The following is a 21,953-nucleotide window of genomic DNA, read 5'->3' on the forward strand; positions in this document are numbered from 1 at the left end:
TACACACTATCTGAAAATGAAAGCGCCACTGCCATCTACTGTAGTGGATGTGCAATTACACTTTTTACACAATTTACAAAATAAACTTTAAATAAATAAATACATTTTACCCGAGGTCACATCGGATATGGTCATCTTTGTGCACTGGTTTACTGAACCAGAAAGAAATGCTTCATCCTGTTTTGACCAATTGCATAAGTTGGTCATCCAGAACCCCTCTTGTTTTGCATCCATCTTTTAGTCCAAGTGTTTGCAATCCTTTAATCACCATATATTTTGACTTACTTCATGTATGTTTGCTGTAAATGTAAAGCTTTAACAACGTTGATGCCTTTCCTTTGAAAATGTCGTGTTTCTTGGTCGAGTTTCCAGTCTGATCTTTAGAACCCTCTCACATCAAACAGCGCTGAAGTGTCTATTTGCAGGCCAAATGTCCAGACGCAGATCTTAGGTTTGGCCATGGTTCTAAACGTGAGCTAAGGGGTTATCTCAGGATTTATTTTCACTGAATTTTCACCACATGCTAGGTTCAGAAAGGATCAGTGTTTTTTTAAAACAAAACTGAAAGGGGGAAAAAAAGGTTTATAAAGCTTGAGAATTTTACAGTGTACTTTCGTGAGCCATCATAATATACCAAAGCATGCAGAAACATTTACAACAATTGAAGCCAAGAGATGGAATCTATGCCGGTATCCAAAAATGTGATAATTTTATTAGTGCAAAATCCTCTGAAGTAGAAATGATGTATAAACTGTTGAAGATGAGGCCTGGTGCGCGGTTGATCATGCCAAACGATCTGCATGCGATCATATATGTGAGTTAAGTGAACATGACAAGAAGTAGTGCACTAATACCAGGTAATTTCGGTGTCAAGGTAAGAAAGTCAACATGTTGATTCAGCTAAATGCATCCACCTTTAGGAAAAAAACAACTTCTCGCCGCCAAAGCTCACAGTTGAAATTGTCTTGAGTGTTTAAGGTAAGACAAAACAGGCCTTGTTCGAATCCCGTGTTATGAATGAACCTTTGGCTAATAGTACAAAAAAATGAAATTATTACTGGCCAGCTGGATGTGTTACTGTGAATGACCTACTTTTTCTCCTTGCCTTTAATCTCGCATGATTCAAAAGATTTCGGGAAAGTCAAATTCTCTATCATCCATCTGTCATCTGCTCTGTATTAGCGCCGATGGTCGCATTTAGTTTTTAATAACTTCTACAATGACACACTTTTAATATGCTAGGTAACAACTAATACGAACAAGCAGAAGGTCACTTTAAAATACTGTATGAAAAGATGGTGCTCACCACACCTGGGCCCGAAAAAGTTGTTGATGCCTCACCTGCCAGCTTATATGAAAAGAGATGCCGCCTCCACACTCATTTTCTTTCAAAGCATATCATTGTCGCTGTAAAACCTGCAGGCGGTCATGAGAGCAAATGTGCTTTGTTTTGTGGTTTACTTTCTTCTCTGCAGAATCTTGCACTGGTCAACACTGCACTAGTGTTAATTTTATCAGACATTTTTACATTTAGTCTCAGTTTTAGTCCCATTTCAATCAGGCTTGTTAGTTTTTATCATAGTTAGTCAACCTCATCCCATTTTTATTTAGTCAATTTTTAGTCGACTATAAATCTAGCATTTTAGTCTTTATTGTAGTCCAAGAAAACATAATTTTATCCGTCTAGTTTTAGTCAACAAAAATTGTTAACGTTTCAGTCGAGTTTTAGTCAGGACAATCATTTAACCGCTGTATTTTGTTTGTACGCAGACTATGTTGAACATTTCAGATCTAAAACTATTTCACATCAAATTTTTGATGAAAATCAACTTCACACACAATTACAGCTATGGCTCTATGCTATAAGGTAGTAAATTAGCCAGCATTAGTTAGCGGTTGGTTTAACATTATTGTTGGAACGATATAGCCAATGGATTAATGTTAAATTATAACTATAATTTATTTTTATTTTTTTTTTTACCTCTCACCGTAAATCCACCTCCTGTCTGTCCCATGTGTTTGTGCATGTTGCACTCGCTAGCTGCAGATTTGAAGGCGGCGGGGTGGGGTGGGGTGGGGGGGGGGGGGTCACTGCGTGTCACATGACAATGTCAAAGTGACAGATGAGCAGAGACAAAACTTTACACAATTCTATAATTTTCGTCTCATGAACTAATATATCCATAGATTTTAGTCCAGTTTCTCGTCTTCATTACTCGACAAAAATGCATACTGATTTAGCCCCAGTTATTGTTTATTAATGAAGGTTTTAGTCTAGTCTAGTCTAGTTTTAATCCGGTGAAAAATGTGTGTTGACAAAATTATTTTTGTTTAGTTTTTGTTGACGAAATTAACACTAGTCAGTACTCCCTAACAAGAACCAGTTAGACCAGTGGTTCCCAAACTTTTTTTTTTTTTTTTTTTTTGCAGCTTACCCCTTTTGGAGACGAAATTATTTAGAATTGGATTTAAAATAGTCCCCCTCATCATTTGTTCACATTTTGAGACATGGTTATTTCTTGGATAACCAGTCAAGAGTGATCCTCTGTAAAATTATACTGTAATTCTTTTAATAACTATTCCCTCTTATGTCTATCCAAGAAATGGAAAGTGCCACTTCAAAGTAGTAAAAACAGTAGCATGTTTCAATAAATAAACATCTAGACTCAAGCTTTTTGCACTTGGCGGAGGTAACTAGTTCCTGTTTAGCCACCGTAGTAGTTGTAGCCTTTCTGGCAAAGCAGAAAACAGTGTTTTCCGTGGGTGAGCCCGGCTTGTTAGGGCTTGTATCATTGTAACATTGGCACAGCATTTCGTCAGTCCCCTCATCAGAACGAAATTACAGGGTTGTTTGAGGTTGAGGACGAGGACCAGCTCCAGAAAGGGAACAAGGTTTTCTCTTTCACTGGCAAATATTAAGACACGTGGAAAGGCTTAACAAAGTCTTCTGTGCACGAGCAACTCATTTTTATACCAAAGTTCGCATGATTTGAACGTTTTGATTTTATAGGTCTAGGAAGGTTCTGTCTTAAAATGTGTTTGACATCGTAAATCATTGATACTTACACAGTATATAACATTATTGCCCTTTTTCATTTCATTCATTACGCTCCCTTTAATTTGCAATTGCTCTGAATTGATCTCAATAAAAACATGTTTATGGCTCCAGCAAACACCCTTCTGAAGTTCAACAAGAAAAAGTCTTAATTATTAATTATTCATTTAGGCTCTTTACACAAGGGCATGTTCATAAGGCATCTTTAAAAAAAAAAAGTGCCTATAGTAAAAACTAATTAAAGCATTATGGTGTTCCAATCATTTTAATTAGATTTGATTGCATCAAATTGTTTTTTCTTCATAAGGTCACCAGCTGTTTGTTTGCTATTGGTTAGCTTTATTCTGATGAAAGGCAATGAGGTCACATAATGTGGTTGGTCATGAGCACTTATGTTTTTAACCACAGCCAATTTGAAACAAGTTTTCGTCATGAATGGTGAGTTCGGCCAACATAATGTGGTCAAGTATTTTTGGCTCATCATGTAATTAAATAACACCATGGCCAAAACTTTATGTGAGATCGTCATGTAGATGAGCTTTCGTTTTAAATCACTGTATATCCATCCATTTTCTATAAGACTTGTCCTAATCAAGGTTGCGGCCTTGCGGGTGAACTGAAGCCTACTCCAGCTGACTTTGGCCAAGAGGCGGGGTAAACCGTGGACGAGTTGTTAGCCAATTGCAGAACCACGGGAAGACTTACCATTAGGCAAACACCGGCAACTGCCTTCTCGTAAAGTTTTCTTCTATTTAAAGCTGTTTTTGTTGCGGTCTTAATTCACGCTCTTAAAACGCCTGGCCCTATCATGATTGTTTTGAGTGCTGAATGTGTCTAGCCGGGTTGGCAAGCAGCTAATTTGTCCATTATCGCCAATAACTGATCTTAAGCGTGGAGCAGAGGTTTGTCAGTCACAAAAAATATTCAAGACTAAAATAAATTTAAAAAAAGCAAATTTATTACAAAAGTAGATCACTGTCTCAAATTCTAGCGCAGGGACAGTCTGGAGCCCTGTAAACTGTTAATTAGCTTAGCTTAACGGCAAAATTCAACCTGTCCCTACCGTTCCCCGAGGCCCCATCAATCTTACTAATTATGTCTCATTTAAAGTACATTTAGTAGTTTTGTCACGACACTCTTCAAATTGAGCGTAGAAATCTGCAACAATTGCTCACTGACCCACATTTGGTCACTTTGTGATAAGGGCCAAACTATTTTGCAACTAAAACGTGGGCCATATTGTTCTTGACTATTCACAGCACGTGTCAGTGGAAGTGCACTGGAAGTGCAAAAGACGCTTCGGCATAGATTCCCTCCAGATGCGCTTGATATTCAACATTGGCTGTCCTTACGGTCTGTTCAAATGTTCTCGTGTCTGTGTCATTTGTTGGAAAACATTGTGATTACCTTATGTTAGCTAAGTGATATTTTTGAAATTGGGCATAGCCTTTGAAACAAAGTTTTGATTTGGTGTCCCATTTTTCAACACAGGTCACTAGAAAGGCTTGATTTTGTTATTTATTTTACAGTTATTCATGGGGTGAGCCCTGCCAGGAATACAAAAAGGAATTATAGCCACACCTAAATGTATTTTATTGTTTCCTAGTTCAAACTGTAAATACACCCCAAATTATAAAAACACTTCAATATAATTTCCACTCATTTTAAAAGTACTCTTAAAAATAATTGGTTTACAGATAATTTGCTTCTGCTTCTATTAATAGCCATTTAGCAGAGCAAAGACACATGAAGACTTACACTAACAATAAAGTTAGCTTAGCGTTTCCTTAACAGCCTCACTTGACAACAACAACTTTAGCCACATATTTTCCCCAGAACGTTTGATCAAATTGAAAACTGCAGGACCTTGGAGTGCTTCAATTTAAGAAGTTCCACTGTATTTAATAGCCTACAGTACACAGAGTATGTGCACTAAGTCCTTATTTTACGTAATATAGACAGTTCAAAGCAACACTAAGGAACTTTCAGTTTATGTTGATTATGGCGGCGCCATATAGACAAAAGCGGTATTGTTATGTCTGAAGGAAGACCACATTTCCCATGAGGACAAGCACATTGCATTTTTTTTTTTTTTTTCTCAAACTGACTTCAGTCTTTGTAATGAATGGGTTAAGGAGGAAGTGACGTATGCCATAAAGCATTCAGCACATTTGTAGTTTTTTTGTGTGGCAGTGTTACTACCATCCTCCCCAAAGTTGTTTAGTGCCAGTAAAAATGACACAGACCCCTCAGGCCATGGCAAAGGTACCATTCAACTAGTTTTAAATTGATGCTTCATCAGAAGAGTTATGAAAATATTTTATTAAGGTTAAAAAGTTCCTTAGTGCTACTTTAACTACATTATTTATACACTGAGACCACTATTTTTAGGTTATCATATATTTCAATGCTGGATCCTCCTCAAGCAGGCGTCTATGTCTTGCTACTGGCTGCAGATTCTTGCAGACATACGAGTGAAAACTGTCTTGGTGGGAAACCAACAAACTCCTTCATGTGCAATCATCTTCATCCATCGCAGACATAAATCCTCAAATACTGGAAGGAACTCTGCATAAGTTATTTAGCAACCCAGCAAAGGGCTCCTTCGATCCAACAAGAATAGGGGCCTTGAGGGATTCTCATTGTGAGATTACTCACTTGAAAAGTCCAAATTAAAACTACCTTAGGGGTCATACGTCTCAAAATCCTTTGCATTGTTTAGCAAACACTGAAAACAGCCAATGTGGTGTTAGTGCAGTATTAAATTTGTGGATTTAGGATGCATCACAAGGTTTTAATCTTTTCAGAAGAGATTTATCCGGACCACCCTCACTTCTGAAAAGAAAGAAAAAAGTCCAGATGACCCACAAATGAATATCTCCTAACACTTCAGGAATGTTCAGCTATCTGCAATCATCTACAAGTTAGGGGAGTCTTAAAATGAAGATGGCAAATTAGAAAGATGTTTTGGATGGATGAGGCTTAAATTATTGGTAGAGGATAGTCAAACGACTACGCTGCTATGAGTTCGGCCTTGCCTTCTTCCAAGAAACATTATGCAGCAGTAAAGAGATTTTATTGTTGATTGAGTTTATTCTTGCAAATCTATTCACATGATATAGCACACAGCTGTGTCCCAGCACCTCAGAACTTGGCAGTTACAGGTCAGGCCTGCAAAGATGTCTGAGAAAAGAAATGAGGAAAAAAAAAAAAGAGCACAGTCAACCATCTCAGCCATCGCTTCCGAACAGCTCTCACAGGGTGTGCTTGTGGCAAGCCAGAGCATGTGGACAAGCCTTGGCTGGTGGCCTGAGTCCACGTGGCACATGCCGAGTCTTGAATGCGCCATCTGCAGGCAACCAGAAAAAGTCGAGGCGCATAGAAAGAGCATACTGTTCTGAACAACACCAGCCATGGTTGGGTGACTCAGCCAAGCTGGAACAGAAACTCGTTACACTTCGCCAAAGGCAACATGCTCCACTCTAGAGACTATTTTCAATTAGTGGTCTTCTAATGTCGAGAACAAGCAATTAAGATAAAATTATAACATAAGGAAGACAACAATAATGTAAACATTGCGATAGAAAAATCTGAACGTCAACCTCTTTGGAATTGTTTATGGTTTACAAACGTGGGACAGTTGTGCTTCCATATGAAACAATGGTAGAAGTAGATTTCTTAAAGGAAAGTAGCCTACTTTCTTTTACCGTCTGGTGTGCTTTTCTTCATTTCGAATCTCTCTTCCAACAGCAATGTTATAAATCTCACAAACAACACAAATCATGTGTCGTCCATTCTAAGTTGCCTAGTAAGCAAAGCAGATGAGCAGAATTGCTCTCATTCTGTTTCCTGCTTGTGCGCTTTGAGTGGCCACTTGTTGAAAGGCAGAGGTGGAAGGTAAAAAGCGCACATGTACAGTGAAATGTGTTTTCTGCATTTAACCCAACCCATTGTCACATTCTTAAACCTAACACTGTGCTTTTCGAGTCCTTCTGGTTTCAAAGTTATGCTAATTGCTAACAGTTTTCCAGTCTTAAAGCTGAGTTTCGTCCTCAAAGCTAACCTAAAGTTACTGGCATGCTAACGGCTAACAGATTTCAAGTCACTTTGTAGAGTTGTGTCAGCACTTGGCTAACCTAAAGTTATGCTAACTGCTACCGGTTTTCAAATTGTAATGCTTAATTATGCCATCAAAGCTAAGCTAACTGCTAACAGTTTTCAAGTCACTTTGTAGAGTTGTGTCAGCACCTTGGCTATTAACCTAGATTCATTCAACTGCTAAGTTTTTTTTTGTCTGCGCTACGTCATTACACCACGCTGCTGTAAAATTTCATACTAAGGCTTATAGTTCGAATTTTAGTTACCGTACTACACAGATATGTTGTGAGTGTCGTTTGGTTTTTCCTGTTGCTTCATCATCGCTAGGTGAATGAGCTAAATGCACTTGAATGTCTTGAAGGTAAAATAGTGCTGTAAAATTGAAAGCTCAGACATAGAAAAATACATTTTTACAAGACGATATTGTTTACAATACATCATTTACATTAGTTTTTATCATTACATTATTTTATTATTTATTATTTTATTATTTACATTACTTTCTCCTTACAGAAGCACACTGAAACACAAATGCCCAAAGACACCTGACCTATATAGTAAATACTTTTCTACCTCGGTACTCAAAGCGCTTTAACACTGTCTCCTTATTTTACCTACTGATGACGCAGCATCAAGAGCAACTGGGGGTTCAGCATCTTGCTGACACTGACCTAAATAATGGGTGGTCCCAAGTGTGTTCTGCGCTCTTGTTTTGAATGCAACAGTTGTTTTTGGCGAACATGTATCACAGAGGAAGGGGCCCACATTGGAGCTTTAAAGCCGAGCTAATGATTGACGTGATATAAATATAGGTCAAATGGAAATGGAGCGTTCAAGAACTGCTGAGTGCATGCACTGCATAATGCATAATACTACAATTTTCCACAAGAACATTGCTCTTAATGTGTGTCTGTAAACGTTCAAAACGACAACAATATGATTAAAAATAATAATAATAATAATAACTATATAAATCAAACTGACTTATGTCTAGCTGGGATGAGATCAATTGCTGCTCGGCTGGATTTCCATTCCGGGTGTATTTGGCTAGGGTAGGTTCACTCCCCTGCCGTGAGTGCATTATCGCCACCCGCAGGAATGTGTAAGAGCATTGACCACAATTTAGGCCTTGGTCTTGGCAAAAGCCTTGTTTTGTAAAAAATAATTATAATAAAAAAAAATTAAAAAATCCTTGGTATAATAGATCATCACCATTAATGATTTTGTTTTGTCTTGGGCGATGGTACGTCATCATTTAGCCGCTACATCTGTTTATCTTTGGTGTCACAGTGACAACTCCTGTGTGGAACATGTTGCACTGCTAAAATTGGTCATGAGTGTGAAATATGCTTGCTTACTCTTCTGAAAAGCATTCAAGTAGCACACTGACCGCGTTTATTCGCTCGTGCTTCATAATGGTTGGCAGGCCGTCTTTGTTCCCTCATGTTGTGGGGAAGTCAAATGAGCTTTGTGGTAACGTGAGTACATATTCTCTGGAGGTGTCACATCCAGCGTGATTGATCCCGTTTCTATTTTTACTGACATCCATTTTGCAGTTGAGGACAATTTGGAGCCTCAAAAAATTTGCTTCGTCCAATTGGGGAATTTAAATCGACTTAACGGGACTCAGCAGCCCAAAACCCAAATCATTCGTTTGATGTTTCTTCAATAGTTTGACACACTTTCGTTGAAAAATATAATTGTGTTTGACGTGTTTTTCATCCCTCCCAAAAGTCTCGTGACCCAGATATTGTTGGTGGTGGGAATACCCGAGAAGTATGTCAAGAAGCTTCGTGAAGAAGAACAAATGCTGTGGCGTATGCTAACAACTCCTGGACTTTGTTAAGGTCAAGAATTGATATTCGCTCCAACAAGTGACTCATCACTACATTTAGCTGGAACAACTGCACAGACTAATCAATCCAGATTTGCCAGTGCCTTGACAAGGAATGTAAACATGCGTTTATTATTTCTTGCAAAGCAAAGCAACAAACAGGCAAAAGACCAGAAAGATTTAACATAAATCCTTTGGTCAATGTACAAACGAGTGACAAATGTAAGGAAAACAACATGTGTCAGTAAGTTGTGGACCACCATGTCCTGCCAGAACAGCCTCAGTCCATCCTGACAAGTCCATGGAACGTGACTGCGAGGATGAAAGACATTCTTTCAAAAGATATTCCATCATTTGATGGGGTAGTACAGAGGTCTGTCCTAATACTTTTTCCAAAAAGTCCCACGAGTGTTGAATTAGGTCACAATCTGGAGATTGTTCCTCCTCATGTCCAAGCACACACTATCCTGTGACCCCTCTGTTCTGCACGACGGCATCTGCGTGTCATATTGTTGCAGTCATTTGTTCTTTTTGTGTAGTCTTCACACCAGCCCGTAATACAACACAAGTACACGTGTGTTGCTGTATTATTTTTTTTAATTTTTTGCTTTCAGGTGTTGCATTGGTTATTTATTTATTTATTTATTTATTTATTTATTTATTTATTTATTTATGAAAGTTTTGTTTTTATTGCCCATCAATATAAACAAACTAACACAGATTATTAATTAAGATTTTATTCCATACTTTTGATTGTAAACAATCACATATTTATGACAAATACGACTATTCAGGGGCCATACGGGGGTCATAGTGTATTTGTGTCATGGGCGAGCACTTCTGATTCTGAAAGCCCTGGGCAGATTACATTGGCATGGCAACACATGGAAGCTGAAATCTGATTGGACAACAAAAAAAGTTTAATATCCACCACTAGAATCTAGGCAACCTATGAAATGAGGATGAAAGACAGTTGAAAATGAATACATATTCATTTTGTTGTAAATGTAGGTCAGTGCTTCTTATCGTGTTTAGGCAAGCAGAAAAGGCCGTGCCCAAATCTTGGGTGTAGTTAGCATTTCACCCAAAGAAATGGTTTAGAAAATAGATGGATTTTTTTTTTTTAACCCTGTTTTTATGAGGTAGTGTGTCTACACTCCCTATGTCTTTAGTGGGAGGCTTCTATAGGACTACTTAGACCACTGTTTGAGGAAATATCATATATGGCACTAATTTGAACTGAATTGAAATTATAATGTATCCATATATAATATATTGATATAAAAATATTCCATCATAATACAAAGTGACACACATGTCAAACCCTGTTCAGTGTTCAGCATTGCAGCCCAAGTTCATAAGTTCTAGTTGGTCCACTGTCATTACCATAGCAAATAAACTACCAGATTTTTTTTCATTTAATGGTGAGATAATAGTGATAAAAACAGACATTAGTTTGGATTTTTTTTTTTTTGTCTGGTTGGAACACTATATTTTCATGACAGGGGTCTGACCTGCACATGGTGCTAAATTTTGTAGTCTCGATGAACAAGAGAGCTCCAGTAAAGACCACTTTAAATAAGCCTTAGATAGAAGCTGTCATTAGTTCCACCAACCGTACATTACTGTATACTTTCACATGTAATTTTAAATTGTACTGGTAGGATGTCCCTCAGGCCATTTCCCCATGTTGTATGAATGTATTTAGTATTGTAATCATAAAACAGGGTAATAATTTTAAGATGAACTTTACGTGGAACTTAATGCTATAGCAGAATCAATCAACCCAGTGTTAATCATAACAATTGTTTGATCTTTAATAAATGATTATTTAGCTTGTATGCAACTACTGAGATGTTGACATTTTATGCAATATCCATTCATTTTAACTTCATGTGTATGCCAGACTAAAAAAAACAACATTGGAGAATTCAACCAATTGCACTGGACTAACACTCCAAAACAACCCTGGTGATTGACAGCTTCCTCTTTGCTTGACCCTATCATTTTTGACCCAATCATTGCTTTTATAGGTTATATATTTATAGCGGTCCAAACGGTCACCCGACCACAAGTCATTTGCTGACTAGTCTCCATTTCTAAATTGGCCAATGACTAATTCAGCAAGAACCAGAGTGGACAACGTACAGTCCACAATGATAGTGAGCTACATAAACAAAGTTGTTTCTCCCACATTTCAGTATTTAATGACCTTAGGCTCGATGTCCAATCAATTTATAAAGACAATTTGGGATAGTGCGGTTTGATAGATCATAAGGATAGTTTAGCCAAATTATATTATATATGTTTTTTCTTAAAATTTCATAAAATGAATGGAAAATATCAATTTAATTTTTTTAGTTCCTGATTATAAACTCGGCCACTGCCGCGAGTATCAAAACCTTGAATTTTCAATTTTATTTTATTTTACTAATATTATTTTTTTAATGCTGTGTATCGCCCCCGATACCGGTACTCGTCCCTGCCCAAATGTTTCTAATAATGTGTCAAAAAGATGACGATATATTCACATCACTAAAGAGTAATATCATGCAGTATTACAATGTGAAATGTGTGGATATTCTATTGTATTTGTATTGTCGCTGAAGGGTAGATCTTCAGGACACTACTCCATTGTGTTTGTCCCACATGGAATAAATCCACTCTTCAAGCTTTTGTTCCAATTCCTTGCTAACATTCTCCTCCAGTGAGGAGTGCTCTCTTCTTGTCAACGGACATCAGATTATTCTTAATTTTTTTTCCCCTCAAATCCTTCTTTTCGGGCCAATGTTGAAATGTTAGCAGCTTGAATCCTCTTCACCGCATACAGCTTTAATTTCCCTAAACCCCCCCCCCTTTAAGCAACCAATTCCGATGTTCGTATTGCTTTAGTTCTGAGCGACACTCAAACCTTTAAAGCTTCCTCTCATGTCAAACCCTTCTGAACTCAGTGGTTGTTTTGAAAATATTCTTTAAAACATATATTTTTGGGGGGTTAAATGATGTTCATCATGCACTTGCACAAATGAAAAGTCACATCTAATCCAGAGAGATTTTTTTTGGGTTCCATTTCCAAAACCCACAAATCTAGATAAAACTGCGGTTGTCCACATTTGTCATTTGAATCCATCAAAAATCAACCAATCCATCTTTTATGTCAGTTATTTATTCCAAAATGCTAACGTTACTAGAAGATGGTTGAACTTGCAACCGGTGTTGTTCCATTCCTAAATATAAATCTTGATCGTTATATGATGTGCTATTTCTGCGCTCTGTTGCCATTGGTCTATGTCTTTATTGATTTTACATGAGTTCCTGGTGTCTGTTTGATATGTTGGATGTAAACCTGTCTGCCTATCTGGAAATTTGCTAATACCTCTCCATGGATAGTAGTGAATAGAAGCCCTTGTTAGTTACAAAGGCTTGACGGCCTAACACTTAACAGTAATTGAAATGTGTCTGATCTTAGAGAACGCTCCATTCTATAGTTAATGTTTTTGTCATTAAGTAAGCTTGTTACTATTTCCTGAAAACCAAACCTTTCTTCCATCACTTGTCTCGCACAAAATCCCTTGAGTCTGAGCGTCCTATTAGCCATTTCCACAGTTTGCCTTGCACTTAGTCAACCAAGAGCACATGTGTAATTTATGTGAGGTTGTTTTGAGTACCTGATGTGATTCTTTGCTAAGCAGCGGCGAGCCACAGCAATGAGCATCTCGCAAGTCTTGAAGCAATTTGAATCTTTCAACTCAAATTAATGATGATGAACTGCTACATGGATGGACTCCCAAATGTGGGAGCCATCAGCTGAGAGTGTGATTCTAGGACAGTGCCCAAATATGTCCGCATGCTCGCCGACTCGCTGGCTCTGCGTGACAATCACCCGCCCGCGTCTGTTGTCTATCAGGGACGTGCCGCGGACATTGACCTGAGCCGTGACGGCGACCCTCAGCCGGGAGAGAAGGTCCTGCAGGACATCAAGGAGAGGAGGACGCAGGAGAAGCAACTCCTGGAGATCCAACGGCAGCTGGACCTTCTGGGCCAGGACCAGGAGATGACAGTGAGTTGGCAGCAGCCATGTTTTCTCACACACTCACAACACAAAAATGCACTTCATCAACACACCACCTGTGTTTCTCATTAGAACACCCTTCTTTGTTTATCTCATGCACATACATGACAAATTATAACAAGCACAAAGTTCATATCCAGTGAGGATGATAATAAACAGTGCAGCATTTGTGTCAATACAAACCTATTGCTTCCTTGTTTTATAATTTTTCAGCAAGCTCAAGAGTTATTGAATTTCTTTCTGTTGTTAAGTTTGCTTTCGTCATTGCAAGCATCCAAAGACAACGATGCATTGATGTCCTTTTGTCCAGCGTAGTGTTTCGTGCCTTCTTGGCATTCTCAGTTGAGACATGATGTCCGAGCTCCACTCTGTTCCCTGGAAACCATTTGGAGCTCATTCAGCTTTTAGCTTAGTGGATTTACAAATACCAAAGAAGGGCCAAGAGAGCCAGATTAGATGAAAAGGCTACTCTCACTGTTCCTTTGTTCACTAGTAAAGCCCATACCTTTGACTTAAATTTGAAAACAAACAAATAAACAAAGCAAATTTAAAAAAAAAATCATTTTATTTTTCAATAATGGAGGATTCGGTGAATGTACATAGGTTCAAGGTATGGTCCAAAGGATTTGTTTTGGTCTGTCCGGAACGGTTGTCATGTTGAAACTAGTGTGGTCAACATGTTATTGTCAAGATTTTTATTTTTATTTTTATTTTTATTATTTTTTTATTTTTTATTTTTTATTTTTTATTTTTTATTTTTTATTTTTTATTTTTTATTTTTTATTTTTTATTTTTATTTTTTTGGGGGGGGGGGGGGGTTGTGGTGGTGACTTCCCCTTTAACTAATTTGCTCCCAAAAACTCTATTTTAAATATTACCATTGTCCCAAAAACATATTTAAACCTTTTTTTTTTATGCTAGAGCATACAGGAGGCTTTGATGCAGCCTCTAAACTAAAGAGAACGCGTGAAGCAATGGTTGTTATTACAAAAACGGACAGCAGGTGGCAGCAGAGTATAAGAGATCAACCAGGGCCATGTTGCAAAAAGCTCCTTTCACCACTGTTTTAAACAGATTTGTGAATAATGATGAAACTATACTAAACTGAAGCTATATTCTAATGCTAATTGCTGCAAAACGGAAACAGATAGAAATATACTTTTTTTCCTGATGAAAGAAGAGACTCTAATCTTTTTTTTTTTTTGTTAGGTTCCATGTTTTTATAACAATAGAACACAATATTCTGTGGGCCTTGCAAAATCAGTCCAAATCCGTGAAAACAGCCTGGACTGGAGCGAAGGGGGTTGCTCCAGTGGAAATGTCTGGGAGTGAATGAGTTAAGAACTACTGATTAAGACACATTCGACTTTGCTGGTCTTCAGCAACAAATAATGTTTTGTTTCTCATTTGACCTCCATAAAGCATCTCTGAGTATCTTGCACAAACCCCCCACCCCCAAAATATTATTGCATAATCAGACATATGGTTTGATGCTGATCAATCATGGCGTGATGAAGCAAATGACTAATAAGAACATAAAAGATTTAAGGGGTAATAAAAACACTGACGTGGCAGTCACAGCTTAACTTCAAACAAGGCATCATGACATGCAAACAAAATCTCGCCCTGGCTTAATTAAGCTTTTTGGTTTTTACACTCCAGTCTGTAGATTTTTGCATCTTAAATTTAGTGTCATTGTACTCTATATACCATCATTAAAACCTGGATGAAGCACTAACTTGTCTAGTTTAGTGCAACAAGGCTTGTTTGTGTGTGAAGATTTATTTGTGGAGTTCGGAGGGCCAATTTCCCACCCAAATCCTCTTACGGCCATAAAGTTGTGATTTTTAACACACCCATAAATCAAACTTGTCTTGTAAAGTGTGAAAAGTATTAAAGTATCATGCAAGTTTTCTGCATAATTCTACTGAAGTCCAAAATTCTCAGAAACAGTATGATTATGTAGTTTAATAAAAATGTTACTATTATTACATAACAGTTCTGGGAAAATTGTTCACGTTGTCTTACAAAAGTAGTTAGACGAGCATAATCTGATAGATCAACTACAAGCGTGGTTTAAAAGAAAATTGCTGTTTGACTAGATAATAATGCTCCAGTTTGATTAGTTCAAAGATTTATTAAAGTACAGTGAAATCTTTAATATACTAATTGGGGGGGAGGGGTCATCAGTTGAAGCCGAATGTCTGCTAAATTGAATTAGCCTACTTCCTTTCATGGCCTAAAATTGTTGCTTGATGCTAAGCTAATGTCCATGCTAAACATGCCCACCACACATGTCCGTGCTTTGAAAGTCGCCCCTACAAAGATGGCTGCCACGTAGGTATGTCTATGAGCCTGCTCCATCCATCCATCCATCCATCAGACTTTGACAGCTAGTTGTATGAAGGTGTGTTTTGAGTGTACTGGACACATCAATATAATCCTTAAATACCTTAAACGTGCCTCATGGTCCGTTACTACTCTGAAGAGTACTCGTGCTCGTCTGCTTGTTGACCTCATTGTTCAAACAGGTGCATCAATCATATGTGACAGTGAAGAAACAAGTTGGTAACAATTACTTGAGCATCCAACTGCACTGCATTATTGAGGGATAAAAGGACAAACAATTGCAAACAGCCCATATGAGTCACTCAAAGGGTTCGTCTTATGGAAGAAATTGGTTCAAGTTAAATTAGACATTGGTGGTGAATTTGTGCAAGCACTATTCATCTGCAGGCCGAACATCAACTCTGCAGGGTGTCTTTGAGTTTCCACACCACAAAAAGTCACTAGATGTGTTATTTATTATTATCATTACTTGAAATAGCACGGGAAGGGTCGGAAAGGTCACACAGTTGGCAACATGGAGTTGCCCTCACTTTATCGCAACATGGAGTTGCCCAAATGCTGTCCCTGGTCGTCCTGGTAACGAAAGCCATATTCAGCATTTGAATGAGACAGAACCACACCCACATTTTTTCAACCCGAGTTTAACAAATGGATATGCTGTAATTCTTCATCCTTCTGATTCTTCATTAACCAAACAATAGACATCACCATGTCTAGTTTCAAAAACTCCTTCAATTGTTTGCATTCAAGTACATTTAACACTCATAGCTACCATCAAATTCACCATTCTTTTGATGATTTTATGGCATTTTTGGAATACGCAGTAAAAATGGGATGGGTGTTATTTTAAAGCAATTCTATTAAAACGACTCTCGTATTATGAAAAGACAGCAATAAAGTAACTTGGCCATTTATCAAATTGTGGGTCTCATTAGTCTTTAACATCCGTTTTAGATATTCAATTCTTCCTGTGTCATGAAATCTAACGTCTGTAGGCGCCACACTGATTCTTTAAGCAGAGCTCGGCATCGACTTAAGGCAAGGCGGCCCTGTAATGAAAAACAAGTGAACTCAGCAGCCAGCCTCTTTGGATGAAAACGATCTTGAAGTTTACATTTGATGAGTTGTTTTTGGATCGTCAGTGGTTTATGATTGATGTGGACATGAACATTTGTTGACCTACGTTTACTTTGACTTTGTCCCAGTTACAATATGCATTCATGCTTCGCATAAAATGTGGCGTTCCATGAGTCTTCACCCGTATTGTGTGAAAGGAGAACAGCCACGTTATGGAAGAAGCTGTTCGTATTGTACGCATCTTCAGCCACATTCTTGTGACCATAAGTGAGTGCTGAAATGTGAATTGACTGACACCCTAAACTCTGATGGTATGTCCCCTTTTGGATTGTAGAGAGGAAACCATATTCTGATATTCAAGTCTTTGAATTCGTACATCCATTTTCTATAGTTCTTGTCCCTGTTATGAACTAGAAGTTGGAGCCAATTCCAGTGTATGTTGGGCAAGAGGCCATCTGCAGGGCATTGAGTTTCGTCCCCCAAACTTTTAGAATTGCCGAGTAGGCCACAGTGTTGCCCAAAGTCTTTTTAATTAGAGACAAATATTGAGACATACGTCTTCATTCGGTGTTTATGCTGAGTCTCATCAAGACATTTGAGACAATTCCCCCAACTTCATATTTTAAGCATTTGGCCCTTTTATGTATCGCAGTCCAAAACGCATGGTCCTTGGATGAGTCCGGTGTGGGAGATGGTAACATTTGTGCTGTTATTTTTATGCTGATTTGAATCGGGAAGAAGTCGAATCATTACATTTTAAAATCATCGCATCATTCAGTTGTATCACACCCAGTGTTTGGAGATACGTAGTTTGTGCATTGCTGAGGATTTGTTGTTTGTTTGAATTTAATTAACTTGATAGTTAGGGCTGTGGAAGACTTTCAACATGTTGCGCTTTAATAAACATGACGAAAGCTACAGTATCGAGTCAAATTGCAATACCACGAACTTGAACCAAATTGCGGGGTTACATTTTAAAATAGTTACATCTTGAATTGTATCGTACCCCATATATCAAGAATGATACAATTCTCAAATCCTCGAGATTGGAGAGCTGCACACCCTTAATATATATTGTCTTTGACACAAAAACATAAGCGGAGCTGGTTTTGCACATTTTTTCATGTATTTCAAGTTTGTCTTTGCTGACCTATCACACGTGAGCAATGTTCTTTGATTTCCTTTTCCAGGAAAAAGCACAATTTGGCGTGTCTTACATTGTTGTCATTGATAACATATTCCTCTCAAAATAAAGTACAAAAAAAGCAAACAATTCCAGAAAGATGAGATTTCCATGGAATTTATGAGGACTGGCCTTATCAGGTTAGTTTTCCTGCATCTTTATTTGGCTGTGTTCCTAAGTCAACTAGAAAAAGTAGGTGGGACGGTTCCAAAAGAAGGTCTTGCTCGTAATTAGTCTAACATCAATCATACTCATTCTCACTTGTCAGCCCAAATCATGGTGCTTTGCGACCATATTTATGACAGTACAATACATATTATATACTGTAGCTATATTTAGATATGGACCAACAAGTTATAATAGTCTGAAGCGATTCACTGCAAGGGATGAATATGAAAATCAGCCTCCATGTGTCAGTAAGGTGGGGGCTTTAGGACCCAGATGCGGGAAGGCAGAGGTGCAGTCCAAAAAAGAGGTTTTAATTTCTAATCAAAAAGCTAACTTCAAAGTGCAAAATAAACGGAACTAACAAAACATGACGCTAAACATGGCAAAACAACTTAGGCAAAACTAACAGCATGACATGGATCCTGATAAGGCAAAAAGGTCAGCGTGACGTGGCGAATGACTTACGACAGTGGCAACAATGAACCGACACAGACAGGGGGGAGACAACCGACTAAATACACCAACACTAATGCCATAACAAGACACACCTGGCTGAGGGCACTGATTGGATGACACATGAGGGTAATGGGGAAAGGTGGACACAATCAGGGATCAGGGTTGACAAAGACACCAAACAAGGAAGGGCAAGTGACCTGAAACGAGAGGAGTCAGACTTTTCACAATAAAAAAGGAAATGACAAGACAAGGGGAAAACACAAGGAAAACAGAAGCTAAACATGACAGGGAGTAAACAAGACTGAAAATAAACATGACACCATGTATGTATCTGTATATATATCTGTATCTGTTCTGTCACAAGACTGGAGACAAGGAGTAATCTCCAAAAAATATTTTTAGTATTCATTTTCTAAAGAACAAAAAGCCAAACATTTAAAAATATATATATTTAAAGAAACAAACCACAACTGAGAACATAGCATGACAAAGGTATGTGACAATTGACAGAAGCAGAAGCAAAAACAACGAACCACCAAACAGAAAAAATCTCCAAGTAAACTGACGAGAAAGTGAGGAACATCTTGTCGAGAGCCAACAACCAGGTTGACGAGGGTGGAAACAAAAACCTAACAAGCAAGGCAGTGACATACCATGAAACCAAACTAAATGTAATCTCAACGACAAAAACACAGGTCTTCACATGTTGAAATGGTAGCCCGATTCTAGGAGAGTCATTTGTGCTGATCGCTGCCTTAGAAATGGACACGGTCTGTGGATCTCACTCTTCTTCGTCTGTCCTTCCTTCCTTTCCTCAGTCTCTCCTTTGGTCTCTTGAGGTCTCCCTGATTTGTTGGAATTTTGATGTCTCTGGGGTTGGTGCTGGATTTCACTTTCCTTTCCTTTCTTTGGTCCTTCCTCGGGTCTCCTGACGGCCTCACGACCCTGGCTGGAAGTGTTCGGTTTAGGTGAACGGTATGGGATTTTTTAATAGGTTTTAGGTGAACTAATGAATACACACACACTCGCACACACGCACATACACATGCTCACCCACATACAAAAAAAAAAAAAGAGCAATGATGATGACATGTCAAATCGGTAAAATTACAGAATGAACAATACTGAGCTCTCCAGAGAAAAAAAAAAGAAATGGACACGATTTAGAAAAGCTGTACATATGCCACTGCCATGGCTGCTCAGTAAAATATGGTTGACTTAATTTGACAACAAACATAATGCAAAGAAGAAGCAGGTAGTTTGCAAGATCTTAATTGTTCTAATCATAAGTGATTGTTTAAAAAAAATAAAAACGAAATTCACAAGTCATTACAGCGAGTAAGTGCAATTATTTTGCTGACACAGCAAAAGTCCTGGTGGGGTAGCCCAGTGGATTGTGGCGGTTCTAAACTATTCTATCATTCTCTGTTTTGAACGAAAGCGAAGACCGCAGCACATGTAGCGCCAGTAAAAGAACTATGCGCGTCTCCCTCCTGCATGGAAAGCCTTTTTTTTTTTTAATTTATGAAAGGATCATTCCTGCGGTGAAATATTGCTCAAGTGCTGAGGTGAAGTGAGGACAAGGTGTCCGAAAGAGGTACCCTAAACCCATCACATCATCTTGAGAATTGACATACTTCCCATCTTGGATGATATCATGTGTTTACTAATGAAGAAAGCATTGTTGACCTTCATTGTAAGAAATTCCACATGTGTAGAAGGGAGCACATGGATCCAATATTGCCCCAGGGGTGCGTTGGACCATTCAGTTGACTTATGTGACTCGAGTCAGTGACCACGAAAGCCGAGCTTCTCACAATTTGTGTAAAGCCAACCTGCGGCCTTCTTTCAATGCACAGGAGTTAAAACCGCGAGCGGTCGTTTGGCGGACTTACTGTATCTTTGACGTACCGCCGTCAAAAGTTATACTGGATAGCTTCAATCCCGTAAGGTCACCAGCGATTCCTTTGTCAACAGAAAACAAATAGTTTCTCACCATCAGAGGAAGGGGAAAGACAAATGGCTCCATGCATGAGAGCCAGATACACAGACACGGTCTCTGGTCATATGGTTTGTGTCTAGCTGCTGGACACAAAACAACAAGGCCCACTGGTTGTGGTTCTGGATAGCAGGTGGTAGAGAAAAAGCTCAAAGGGAGCATTATTGCGATGCTTGTAGAATTGGGGCTGTGAGACATAAAGGGCACTAAAATGTTATCTTCGGCTGCTTTTAATCTTCTGTTTCCTTGTGAAGTTTTTCAGACTCAACATAGTTGTTCCTGTCTTAGCGATAAATTTAGTGGAAGAAATGGTGCTGTCCGGAAGTACATACGTGTAGTTTGTTTTTCTTTGGAAACGTCAACTTGTGCCACAATGACTTTCACTCCTGCCGTCTCGATGTATTACGGAGACTTTAAAGTACGGGATTGAGAGTTCTTGAAAAGGCTTTTTTAAGATTAAATGACTCTGTAGACAAGAGACAGACACTATGAACACATTTGGCCTTTCGAGTAATGTGTAGGAAAAGGGAGAAGAGGTCATCTTTTACAGTTACAGTAGTAAAAAAAAAAAAAAGTCTTCCTTGAGTCCTTTTTTTTCATCTCCGTAGCAAATTTAGGGCCATTACATGACATTCAGCTATTAAAAATGAGAATTAAATGAAAATTTCTGATATTAGAAAGGATTATTTGATGTTTCTGGGGTTGGTGAGGGACTCTGGTTGGTGGCCCGGTGGGTGGTGAGTGGTCGGTGTTGGATTTCACTTTCCTTTCTTTTCTTTGGTCCTTCCTCGGGTCTCCTGACGGCCTCACGACTCTGGCTGGAAGTGTTCGGTTTAGGTGAACGGTGTGGGATTTTTTAATAGGTTTTAGGTGAACTAATGAATACACACACACTCACTCACGCACACACACGCACATACACATACTCACCCACATACAAAAAAAAAAGAAAAAAAAAAGAGCAATGATGATGACATGTCAAATCAGTAAAATTACCGAATGAACAATACTGAGCTCTCCAGAAAAAAAAAAAAAAAAAAAAATGATTATTTGCCCACATTTTTAAACACATTTTAACACGTACAAAATTTAAATTTCATGCTATGCTATATCGCTGGTATCAGGCCGAAATCTTGTAAATCAGAATTTGGCAAATTTCATATTTTTCCCAAAATCTCTACTTTTGGTGAGTCCACACTTGTGGGTGTGATTTATACGAATTATTGACCAATCTAAAGTGTTGAAAATGGCTTGTTCTTTTTGATGATGCAATGTTAATGATTGAAAAAGTAAAAGTGGGCTCTCCTGAAAAGTGACGGTTTTGGAGGTACAAGGCAGCGATATGCGTGTTTAAATTTGGGTACTGGCGAGGAAGCTTGTGACGTCGGCGAGCTTAAAGCGATGTTGCTGCCATGGCTGAAGCTATGGCGAGAGTGTCTGAAACCACGTCTAAGTATTGGCGCCGGTAGTGTAATGTGATTTTTAGGGAATTTGATCAAAGTATATATATACAATATACTTACTTTGCATGATTTGACCTATTGTATATATTCCAGCAAATCTGTTTCTCCTTCTACCATGTCATGACTGTGCCATTTTTAAGAGAATGAGAAAAGCCGCTTGGATTGGCGGCGAATTAAGTCGGCTGTTTTTACGCCCACA

At 38.4% G+C, this 21,953-nt stretch overlaps 1 protein-coding gene across 5 annotated transcripts in view; it reads left to right on the forward strand.

Annotated features, from left to right (window-relative positions):
• fsip1 (fibrous sheath interacting protein 1) overlaps positions 1–21,953 on the forward strand; it is a 40,317-nt gene that overhangs the window by 8,871 nt on the left and 9,493 nt on the right. For 3 of the 5 annotated variants that reach the window (XM_077558627.1, XM_077558615.1, XM_077558618.1), the window contains exon 8: positions 12,895–13,047. In XM_077558627.1, the coding sequence (XP_077414753.1) occupies positions 12,895–13,047 (153 nt within the window). Of the gene's footprint in view, positions 1–4,314; positions 4,409–8,887; positions 9,618–12,894; positions 13,048–21,953 lie in introns of those variants that run through there. The other 2 variants (XM_077558621.1, XM_077558632.1) reach the window with 2 other exon arrangements.

This window comes from Vanacampus margaritifer, chromosome 1 (assembly GCF_051991255.1).
Source record: "Vanacampus margaritifer isolate UIUO_Vmar chromosome 1, RoL_Vmar_1.0, whole genome shotgun sequence".
In the NCBI taxonomy this organism is placed as follows: Eukaryota; Metazoa; Chordata; class Actinopteri; order Syngnathiformes; family Syngnathidae; genus Vanacampus; species Vanacampus margaritifer.